This window comes from Micropterus dolomieu, linkage group LG14 (genome assembly GCF_021292245.1).
Source record: "Micropterus dolomieu isolate WLL.071019.BEF.003 ecotype Adirondacks linkage group LG14, ASM2129224v1, whole genome shotgun sequence".
Classification (NCBI taxonomy): Eukaryota; Metazoa; Chordata; class Actinopteri; order Centrarchiformes; family Centrarchidae; genus Micropterus; species Micropterus dolomieu.
The window spans coordinates 23,685,444-23,697,558 of NC_060163.1; the positions used below are offsets into that span (position 1 = coordinate 23,685,444).

The 12,115-nt window shown below is 38.4% G+C and overlaps 1 protein-coding gene and 1 long non-coding RNA gene across 2 annotated transcripts in view; one reads left to right on the forward strand and one right to left on the reverse strand.

Moving 5' to 3' along the window:
- Nucleotides 1-2,091: 2,091 nt before the first annotated feature.
- Nucleotides 2,092-4,849, reverse strand: LOC123982547. Its single transcript, XR_006827997.1, has 2 exons — nt 4,363-4,849; nt 2,092-3,376 (listed from the first exon to the last, which is right to left on the reverse strand). It is a non-coding gene; the product is annotated as an uncharacterized LOC123982547 (long non-coding RNA).
- Nucleotides 2,883-12,115, forward strand: part of LOC123982546 (transmembrane protein 150A-like) — a 32,225-nt gene continuing 22,992 nt past the window's right edge. Inside the window, exons 1-3 of the mRNA XM_046068135.1 lie at nt 2,883-3,274; nt 4,544-4,630; nt 10,395-10,442. Of these exons, the coding sequence (XP_045924091.1) occupies nt 4,566-4,630; nt 10,395-10,442 (113 nt within the window). The 5' untranslated portion in view covers nt 2,883-3,274; nt 4,544-4,565. The remainder of the gene's footprint in view (nt 3,275-4,543; nt 4,631-10,394; nt 10,443-12,115) is intronic.

Sequence of the window (12,115 nt, forward strand, 5' to 3'; positions counted from 1 at the left end):
TTTTGATGGTGGGGGAACACAGGGAGAACACGCAAACTGCACACAGAAAGGCCGGGGAGGCCAGGGTTTGAACCCATGCCCTTCTTGCTGTGAGGCCTCAGTGCTATCCACTAGACCACCGTGCTGCCCAAAGTACATTTGCATTTGTAGCATAGTGCAGTAGCTTGAGCAGGGAGCCCAGCGTGGCAACGACAGACGCCATTAAATCTAAAAACAGTCAGTGTGCCATCAAAAGAATTTTGAAGTTGTTATTTTAAGATAAAATACCTACATAACCTTGCTTTAATACAAAATATATATCATTTAATAAATTATGATATATTATTACGGATGAAGCTGCCCCACAGTAGGCCTATATAAAGTTGAAATTGCCGTAAAACTTCAATAAATAGCCCGGGCAACTAAGAGATTGAATTGAGGAGAATCTAAATGATCTAATGATGTGTAGCCACATTGACAACAGTTTAAACATTTATAGTTGTATCTAAGCAGCTTGGAATTAGCTCAAAGGGGCGACCTGAACTTCTATAAAAACCAGATGTCTTAAGAGGCATCTCTGAGGCCCGTAACATAACATTAATTGGGACTAGGCCTTTAATTTAAGTTTTACATTAGCTCCACCAGCTGCAACATTAGTGATGCTTACACATTTATGCATTACTAATTATAATCCAGCAATAAATGTGGTTCTTAAATGCGCCATTCTGCATAATGAGTACATTTACTTTGGTACTTTAAGTATGCTAATACTAGTAGTAGTAGAAGTAGAGTACTTTCTACACTGTTTACTTAAGTAAAATATCCAAATACTTCATCCACCACTGTCTATCTGTAAATGTATGTACAGGCATATATGGGGTCACCATACTACATACATTATGTAGTTGTAGAAAGACAAACTCAAGCTCATTTCATTTGTCTTCACTGCAGCATCCTGACCAGGTCAGACCAGACTCAAGGTGTCATGATGTAGATCCTGCAGCGCCCTCATGTGGCAGGAGTTTGTTCTCTCTGGCACTAGTTTAATGGAACAGATGAGCTTCAGTGAATAAACCCGTGGCACAGATGCAATTTATTTCCAAGACATGATAATTGAAAGCAGCTGCGGGAACTTCTGTACGGTGATGCACACGAAGAGCCGCGTGAGGATGCCTTCAAGTGCCGTCGGACAAACTGGATTCTGAACTGAACATTAATTAAAGAGCAATAATATCTCTAATAATAGGATTTTCCTCCTATGCTAATGAGTTTTTTGTTGTTGCAAAGTTGAAGTATTGCAGCCTCAGAAACTATAAAGGACCTGTTACAAACATTTCATGTGTGTCCCTCTCCCTGCTCTGTGGAAATTTTCATACTATGGTGTTAATATTTGAAATCAGTCCGCTACAATACTGAGTGAACATCATCTGTATTACCAGTGGTGGAGGGAGGTAAATAAGTAATCCCACATTTACTCAAGGAATGTACCTAAACACAAACTTGAGGTAGCTATATACTTTACGTTTTAGGCCTCCACATTTCACAGGGGGAAAAACTTTTTACTGTACTGCAATTATTTGACAGCTATGATTTTACTAGCACTTAAAATTTGCTCCATTTTTTAACATTAAAATGTTGTTTGCATGACAATAACATAAAACGTTGTTATAAAAAGTCTATAACACGAAGAGAAAAAGAGAGAAAACAGAAAATCTTCTGACTCCGGCTCCTGTTTGATCATTAACACGTGATTTTTAATGTAGTGTACTCAGTTACAAGTACAAGTAAGCTACATCCAACTTGTATAACTTGAGTATTTCCATTTAATGCTACTTTATACTTCTACTTCACTACATTTATCTGACAGTAGTTGTTTCTGGTTACTTTACAGCTTAAGATTTTACATGAAAAATATCATAAGCTTTTTAAACTCATTGCACTGTTAAAGCTGAAATCAGTGCATTCCCTTTTGTTTCAGATATATATGAGTTGTTAACAGTAGAGAATTTCCCTTCTAAACTTCTCAGATGGTTTTATTCAGAGAGGAAAAATTATTCAATATTTGCCAAAAAAAAAGAGCAAACATAAAAGAAAAATCACAAACAAAATCTGTTTGAAATACACATTGATCCATCAGAATTAACAATTTATTTAATAAGGTCATATAAATATATATCATTCACAGGAGCCTTTTTTTGCAGAATCTATGCTTTCACATTTGCTGACAATACTTTGAATGCAACACTGGATTTATTTATTTTTACATTGTTGTATTGTGTGCTTGTAAATTGTAAACCCAACTTTAAATCATACAAAAGTGCAGCAACAAAAGATAAGGATAAAATGGTTAAATTATAAACGGGGGCATTAATACATTTGAATTCAACATTATGGGGTAAAGCGTTAGATCTATACATTGCAGGTGCACTTATATTAAACTGTGGACTAATTTAAAACGTTAAGATCTTTAAAATGTTGAGATCTGAACAGTGAGGTTTCATGAAAAAACAAAACAACTTCCAGTCACTCATTAGACAGGCCATGTACCACTGCCAACAAGAAACAGAAGCTTACAAAGGGCCCCTGAAGGCATCAAATCCGCTTTCTTGGAAAACATTAGATGTTTTAAGGGGAAAAGAAGAAACACGAAATTCAATATTCTGGACTGCACGCCGGAGTCAACGCTCAATAATTATATGCAGTGCGGTTGTGAAATCTGTTTCCAGGAACTAGACGGAGAACAAAATGATCCGTGATCGGGATAACACACTACAACACCAGCACTGCAGCTGATCCACCATATAGACCTAGTTCAAAAGTGTTTGTGAGGCATGCAGAAGTCCAGGCACACCCAAACACATACGCTCATAAGCTTATAAAAAAGGACAAAACTGATTAAATTTCAAACAGCATGAATGAAAAGTGGCTGAAAACCAACACAAACTGTCAAAATGTGTTTTTTAAAAGGGGGGTCTGAGTGTTTTCTGGGAGGAGTTAGAAGTTACTGTCTCCAGCTGGTCTCTCCTCCTCGGAACATTTCAGTCAGGCTGCAGGCTGAGGACGGTGGGAGGCTCGGGTGTGTGTGATGAATGAGAACTGGAAAACACACACCGTCTCCATGTTTCTCCTCATCCTGATGTGATAAATCTGCATCATATTTGTCACATTCTGACAATGAAATCAGGTGCAGCAGAGGAGCTCGGACTCGCAGCGACTTCTTGCGACTTTTCATCGAGTTTGGAGGAGCTGAGATGAAGAGCGCAGCCTGAAGCTTTCCCCACTGAACACACGAGAGGTAGGATCAAACACACCAGAGTCCCTCTGCTTTGCCTTTGCATGCTGCTTTTCCCGAGGCGCTGATATAATTGGGTGGTCATGCATGAACGAGCAGCAGCCTCTGCAGGTGAAATTATTAAGTAAAAGAATCAAAGGAGAGCAAAGAAACAAGAACCAGTTCTTACAGCGACTTGCAGGTCCATTCTGCAGAGTGATTAGGTTTAAGGTTGCATTAGTTACTGTTTCATAGTTTTAAGTAAGTTTTATTGTGTGTTCAGGAACAGAAGTCTTAAAGGAAAATGACAAATTATTTCTTTATTCTTTATTATTATTACTTTTGATAGCCTCATTTAAAAGAAAATTCTTTTGAATGGTTCTTGTACTCCATTTTCATTTTTTATTATTATAGTGGAATACACCATAGTTTTTTTTTTATCTGTAGTTTTGTTTTATGAGTATATATCTCTTCTGTTCTGTAGTCAGTGCTGGATGGATTAGGGTGGCAGCACTGTAATAATATACAGGATTTTATTGATGAATAAATTGAACTAATAGTGAAGGCAGCTTCCCAAATCTACCCATTTCTTTCATGGCATCCCACTGCAAACAGAATATTTTAGAAAAAATAAGACATTTTAAGATCAAATTTCTGTCTTAGGTAATTTGCCATGGGTATTTGTAAATGATGCCCTAAAAAATAATTTGTTGATTAATCAATTAATTGATCATCCTATAATTAATCTGCAGCTATTTCTATAATTTTAGTGTTAAAGTTACTTTCCAAGTAAAAAGTCCTGAAGGTCGGTTCTCTGGTGTGAGGAGTAGCTGCTTTTCTTTGTCTCAAGTGATATTAAACTGAATGTCTTTTTGGGTTTTGGATAACACATACAATTTCAAGAAGTCGCTGAGGAATTTCTGACATTTTATAGACCAAACAATCAATCAGACTTATCAAGAAAATAATCAGCAAATTAATTATAATGAAAAGTAACTGTTAGTTGCAGCCCAACTCAAACAGAACTCAATATCTATATGTTTAATTTAATTAAACGCAAAAACTGCAGCAAATCCTCACATTGGAGAAGCCGGAACAAGAAGATGAATCACCTAATCGACACAGGACTCTCGTGTTGTCCTAAAAGTGCACAACAGGATTATTATAGTTCTTATCGACCAGAGTGAACTGTACATTGTAATGACGTCACTTAGACTTAGTGATTCTGGTTTTAATGGCCTGATCGGAGTCCTTCTGGTCTTTGGTGACGCTGGTGTTTGTTGATCTTTGCAGTGGAGATCTCCAGGTGGTCGTCATGTCTCTGTGGATGATCCTCCCTGTCAGCCTGCCTGTCTTCACCATCGCTGGAATATGGGTTGTGTGAGTACCTCAGAGTTGTGTAAATAAACACCAACATTTGCTTGTCTTGTAGGAACTGTGTGTTTTCGTAGCATTTGTGTACAAAGTGTTGCAACGCAGGGTTCCTGTTGTCTATACATTAGCCTGGTTAGACAGGCTACCTATTATCCCTACTGTGATCACGATGACCTCAACTGGCTGTGCAAAGTCCATTAATGTAAAACAGTGGCCTTTTTTGGAAGGAGAGAATAATTTCTTGCTGTTTATTCTACAATTGTGTTTGAGAAGAGAGTCGTCCTTGACATTCCTCTCCGCTTGTCTGGTCTGTGTGTCCCTTTTCTACCCACAGCAGTTACATCTGTAGCTTTTTACATGACAACAGCAACCAATAGCTTCTGCTTTTATGGTGGAAGTAAGCAAACAGAGCTGTTCCTGTGAGTCTGTCACACTGGCAGTACGAGCCAACAGGTGGTGGGATGAGCTGCCATTGTGGTAGAAATCATAAATGACATCTGTAACTATAATTGAGCAAGATTCAAGGAACATATATTTGAAAACATCCTTAAAAGAACAGTTTGACATTTTGGGAAATACACTTATTTGCATTCTTGCTGAGAGTTAGATGAGAAAATCAACACCTAATCGTACCTAAAAGCTGGGATGTATCTGCGGTGTCAAACATTTAAAAATTAAATATCTGTCTCGTGCAAGTTCCCCAAATTCATGGTGTGCAATACAAAATCCCTGCAGTAACCCTTTATTGAAAAAATTATATTAATATATTATTCGTTATAGCCTTAGCTGTCTTAGCTTAGCCTTCTACAAACCCTCATATGTCTTGTGTAACTCCACTGAGTGCATTCAAGGGAAGTAGAAAGGTCAGGAGAGTAATGATATAAGGTTATTGTTTCAGCTAATTAATTCAGGGAATTTCACAGAACAACAACAAACCACAAGTCTGTGGTCAAACGTTTGCTTTGCAGCTCTTGCTGTTAATGCGACTCGGACTATGTGCACTGGGCTAAATCCCGGAACAAACCCAGCAGGCTGCACGCTAGGAAGCACCAACACCTTCATACACTCACCTACTGCAGATCCAGTGAGACGTCTGCTGAGAACTTGCCTCCTTGCCTTAACGTCTTTGATTGGTGCACTGTGTGACTGTTTCTTTATCACCTTCTTCCACTTCTTTTATCTTCTTGGTGTGAGTCGATTGACACAGTCTCCTTTTGTAAGAAGCCTTTCACACCTTCGCAAAGTGGGCGTGAGAATTTTTCACAACTGGTCACCAAGTCTTTCCCTGAGAGACAAGTCTGTAATCCCCCTCGTTCTGCCAGACCTGTTGTTTCTCAGACACGTTGACGCCTGTTTGCTGGTGCCTTTTTAAAATGCCAGCTTGAATAGTTGTTTGTACCAGAAACATAACTGTAGCATGTACTGGAGCTGAGGCCAGCTTGTGAAGTTTTCAGCAGAGAATGAAGGGATATGACTGTAAAATAAGAGTTTTACATTTTAACCAAAGCCAAGTAAATTTTTTAAATCAAACACAACAGCTACAAAAATGCTGTGATCCCCTCTTCAGAGGAATGACATTAGCACCTGCCGAAAACAGGGCAAATGTTAGGAATTCTTTATTATTCCTGAGGAGTAAGTAATTGTGCAGAAAGCAGTAGCCAAAAGAATCACAACAGTAAAACCATGACACACACAAACACTCACAGAGTAAGTGTAACAGTAAAATGAAGGCTACTAAACAATAATAACTTAAATGTTCAGTGTGTAAGATTTAGTGGCATCTAGTGGTGAAGGTTGTGAATTGCAACACTCTGTCCGGTCTACAACTGCCCTCTAACCTTTCGAAGACGGTAGGACAGCTACGGTGTCTGACACAACACAAAAGATGTCTCTTCTGAGACAGCAGAGTGGCCAGTCAAGAAATGAGGTTTCTTTAGGTATATTTATTGAGAAATTATATTCACTTAATTATTCAGTAAAACCGTATATTATTGTGACTTGGCCACTGACAGATGTGACATGGAAAATGAAAGCCAAGAGTGTGAAACACTGTTTCTGCACCATTATAAACCACATACAGAATAAAGTTTATACAAACATTGACAAGGGAAACACATTAATTCTCTCTGTGATTATGGACCCTCACCAAAACTGCCCGCCAACAATAATATCTGTCCCACTGCCAGATTATGGTGCTTTGGTAGCAGCAAAAAATATAAATAAATAAATACTTTGATAGCTTTGCTTAAAAAAAGATCTCAGTTAAAACAGCAACAGTTACTCACATAATCACTTCCTCTTTAGTGGTTTTGCCTACAAAATAAAAGTGCATTTATAGCAATCTTCTATTTGAAGTTGAACTGAGCTTTTACTTTGAAAAATTTTGAAGGACATTAAGAGTCTGTAACCTGCTTGACACACCTCTGAAAGAGCCTCAGAAAACGTGATTCCCCTTAATGTTCTCTGCCTGGAGATACTGGGGCAAAAGCGTCCGCAGGTTGATGGATGCGGATCAAACACCGAAACAAAAACAGTGCAGCACATGCCGTGATCTGACAACCATTCGCTGCAGAATCCATTTGTTGAAGAGAGAAAAAAAACAGTGTCCCAAGGTGGGTTGCAAGTCCTGCACCTTACCAACTGAGCTAACCGAACAGCACACCCAGGTGAAGTAATATTATGGCTCATATTCTCATCCACCATCTAATGGTTGAAGATATTGCTCCGATTCAAAACTTATTTTCAGACCCCTGCAGTATATTATTACTACTTCTTCTTCTAACGTACGTATTCAACATAGTGATGAGTGTCCGCACTGCCTGAATTCTACCAGAAGTAGAAAAAGAAGAACTTAGTGACGAAACCATAGACTGTATATAAAAACGCGAAACTCGCTCTGTAGCGCTGTTTGTCTGTTTTCAGCTACTGTAGAAACATGACGACACAACGTGGCGATGTCCATGGAAGGGGGTGCCCGCGGTTATGTACATATAAATGTCTCATTCTAGGGTAATAAAAAAATAATGGTTTATTATATAAGGTATTTATACACCACTGAAAACATAGTTACGGATCTTATATTGTATTTCCGTCGATAGATCCTCAGAAATATTACACACTGAACCTTTTAAAATAGAGCAGATGCGCTAAATACCAGTTAAAAAGAAGTGCATACCATATAAAATCACAGGGAGTTGTTTAACAAACCAAAGGGACAGAGGAGTGCTTACATCTACTGGTTCTGCATCTTGGCAGATTGTGAGCCATACCAACAGATAAAAGCAAACGTAAGAACTGATTCAATAAAACAAGAATAAAATATTTTTTTAAGTATTGTCCACATTAAAACCACGGAGTTTGCGAAGAAAGTGCATGTGCTGATGTGCTTTCTTACACACCACATCCACATGATGCTCAAAAGTCAGTTTGTTGTCGATCGCTGTGCCCAGATATTTGTACTGATGTACAACCTTAACAGCCGGACCATTGATGAATACTGGGGAGATGCCCGAGGGATTTTCCCCAAAATCAAAAACCCTTTCCTTTGTTTTGAAGACTTTATGTCCAAGAAATATTGTCCGGATCCATACTATGAAGGAGTCACACAATGACAGAATCATCAGCAAACTTCAGGATGTGGCTCCCCACTTGCTGGCTTTGACACATTTGTGTACAAAATGAATAAGAGAGGTGACAAGGACACAACCTTGGGGCGAGCCTGTTGAAGAAATGAGGGCGTCTGATAAAACGCTATTTACCTCTCTACATGTTGGGGCATCCCCATTTAGAAAGTCCATCAGCCAGCTTATGAGGCCAAGATCAATGTGGATACTCTGTGGCCTTTCTGCTTCAATATAAGGCTGAATACAATTAAAAGCAGACGAGAGATCAATAAAAACTAGCCGCACTAAAGTTTTTGTTGGCTTTGTTGCTGCACTTGAATGTGGCAGGTAAAACTTTCAGGTCAGCTGCCACCATGGCATCTCTTATATTAATTATGGCTGGATTGCTCTGCCGTGTGAATTCCTTCCTGTTGATGTCCGATTTAGTAAACCGTAATAGATTCTGGAAACTCACAAACAGCGAGGATCAGTCCCTCTTCCAATGATTTGTGCTGCGAGTTGTGTACAAAAAGTTCAAGACAATTCAACTTCGGCGGCGGGCGGGCGTGAGAGTGAGGCGAGCACTTCGCCTCACTCTCACAGGGACACTTGCTACAGACTGTTTATTCTGCTCCCTGATAAAAGGAAAATGTTTCTGCTGATATCTGTTCAGAAACAAACAAGAATTTATATGTTAACCTGTTGCTCAGAAGGTGCCTGGTGATATTATGATATCATGATGGTAACTTGTTTTTACAAGCTAGATAAAATTATAATGCCCTGGCAGTGGCAAATAGCTTTTGGTTTTATATTCAGTTTGATTACGTTAATGTTTAAGTTGAGATTTACAAGAAATATTTTATTGCTATGTTTGCAAACCATGTTATTGCACTTTTGTATATAGCAGTACATTTAAATAAAATGTGCACAATACACTACTTTAGAATTCATTATTCAATTTTGCACATAACTATGTGATTAATTGCGATTTAAAAATTTTAATTGTTGCCCAGCACTAATATTGATACATATTTTCTTTACATGACGTGTTCCACTTACTCTGTGTTTACAATGTGTTGTACGTTGATATAAGAAGTGGCCTGCAAACAAACCGAGTGGCCGGTCAAAATGTTCAGTACCCTGCCACAGTGGCAAAAAACTTGATTTCAGACGCTGCCCTCTACCACAGTTTATTGCTGTTTGTTCAAGTGAAAGCAAATCAAGTATTCTGACCTGTGTGTCTCCTTGTTATCAGTGATCAATAAAGGCGCTCAAACTATCGCATTCAGTTTTTGGACAGTAACATTAATCAGCAGATTGCTCTGTTGATTCCTGTGTGTGTCTTATCTGTGGCACAATGGGTCTTTTTATGTGTTTTGAAAGGAACTGATAGTGATTTGCAGTGGTTGAGACTGTTATCGTTTTTCTTGATATATTTAAGTCTCAGATAACGTATTGTTGACATGTGACTATGTTAAAAGATGAGTCAAAAGCATTGTATTTTAGTATTATTGTAATTTTTGTATACTTTTTGTAATTTTTTGACCTTCTTACTTTTTATATATTTAAAAAGAATTTACCTGGCAATAAACCTGATTCTGAAAAAAATATTCACTATCATAGTGAGCATGCATTAGCACAAAACACAAAGTACAGCTGAGGCCGATGGGAATGTCTATTTGATAGAGTATTTGTGTGAATTATCTTATAGCCAGGCTGTGTGTTTTGTGGAGGTGGTTATTGCGTAGTTGACAGATTTAAGGGATTTAAAAAGCAACAGCCTGTCTTCTGGCGTCAAGAGTTATAGTAACATGTATGATGAAGACAAGCGGCCTCAGTCTGTAGAAACAACACTTTGGTAATCCGTGTGACACATGTTTTGTTATTGGGGGAAACAAATGTTGTACTTTAAAGGCTGGACTGGCATTAATCTCGCTATATGTGACGACGCTTTCAAGTGCTTCATTTCAGTGGGTGAAAAGGAGCTTTTGTTCTACTTTGGCTTATTTAGTTTTTGTTAAACAGTGAACGAGTACTGACAGCCATGTTTTGAGAGTGTAACTGTTGTATGAAAGAATACGTCCAGACCACATCATGCTTTATGAAATAGTATCTTATTTATTTTATGTCTTCACGTTCAGTTCCAAAGATTCTTCTCTCCTTTACAGATATGCGATGGCCCTGTACAACCAGCACGTCTGTCCTGTGCATAACTGGTAAAGAGCGCACACACACACACACACACACACTTACTATTATTGATGTTGTCACGCACAAATGTGTACTGTCAGTTTTAAAGGCTTTTTTTTAGGAATTCAGTAGGATCATGACTTTCACACAGTGAACCTGACAAAGCCATGTACTGCCTGAAGATGGTCCTGTGACGATTATAAACCAACTAATGCTCTGTTATTGCGTTAGAATGATTTTACATACAAAAGCACAAGAAAATGCAAACCCATACACTAGTGACCGCCCGAACCGAGACCGAGTCAAGACCAGTTCCCCACATTACATGACACACAATAAAATGTGGAACGAGATCATAGGTGCTTCTTAAATTTATCTGAAAGATCTACATTCCCATTAAAACACCCACATACAAACGCTAAGAGCTGAAATCAACATCTTTATTACAGTTGTTAACGGTAAAAACACATTTATAATTAGGGTTATTGTTTGTATTTGAAGCAAAAAAAAAAAAACGATGAAAAAGCAATTTATTGATATTCCCAAAGTTATGGTCTTGACTGGTCTTGAAATAAAATCCTCAATGTCCGAGACCGAGACAAGAACAAGTACAAATGCGGTCAAGTCCGAAACGAGACCAGGACCATCAAAAAGTGGTTTTAAAACCGGTCTTGAGACAACACTACCATACACTCCCCCATAATCTCCCCCTTTACAGACCTGAAAATCCTTAAAGCTGCTCCAATAAATACATTAACTATGGGTCACATAACAATGTGTAATGTGAAAGGGCACAGAGAATAATCACCTGACTTTTACCACTTTTCACTTCATTATTTTGGCCACATTACGCTCACTGCTCTCAGTAGTGGTGTTTCCAGTGAAAATCCTCTAAGCATTTAGCAGCTAAAGAGGCAGATGTTTTTCTCATTAGTCGGCAGAGCTAAAAGAGAGTGAATACTGAACTTACATTCATCAAGTGGACTCAAACATGAATACATATAAATCTAATGTTGCTCTGTAACTGTTTGATGTGTAAATAAGTAAATCTTTGCTCGCATGTTCCCTTTGTCATCTTAAAAGGTGATAATAATGTCAGTCTTAAGTTTCCAGCTTGTTTCAGCTGCCCCGAAGTGGCCAAAAAAGTGTTAATGTAGATTTAAATAGGCTACATGTTGCCATAAAGTAAAGTTAGAATCTCAAAGACCACAAACAGTGAGGTTAGAAAGAATTAATCCTGCCATTTGTTTTAACCTCAGAATATATCCACAATAAGTCGGCTGAATTTGAAAGTTCCATCTACATGTGAAAACACTGCATCCACACGAGGCTAAATATTTTCTTCATTCTATTTCGGTCAGCAAACAACAAAACTGCATCTCACAGCTGACATCTAATAAGAAGGAGGATGTTTACTCCGCTGAGTCTCAGCTGGTTAAACCCCTGTCATGTGTTTTTAAAGGTGGGGTATGCGGTTCTAATTGAACGAATATCTCCTCGTTACCTGTCCGTTCTGCCTGTGATCTGAATCCGGTGTTTGTACACAGCCCTGGCTCTGTAAATGGGAAACAAACAAAGCGGGACGCACCCTGCCACACAATGTTTTGATTGATTGTGTGTCCGGTAACGTACTTTCTAGTTCTCCAGGACATGCTGCTTTTGCGGTGTTAGCTATAGGAACAACCCACAACTTGGCCAA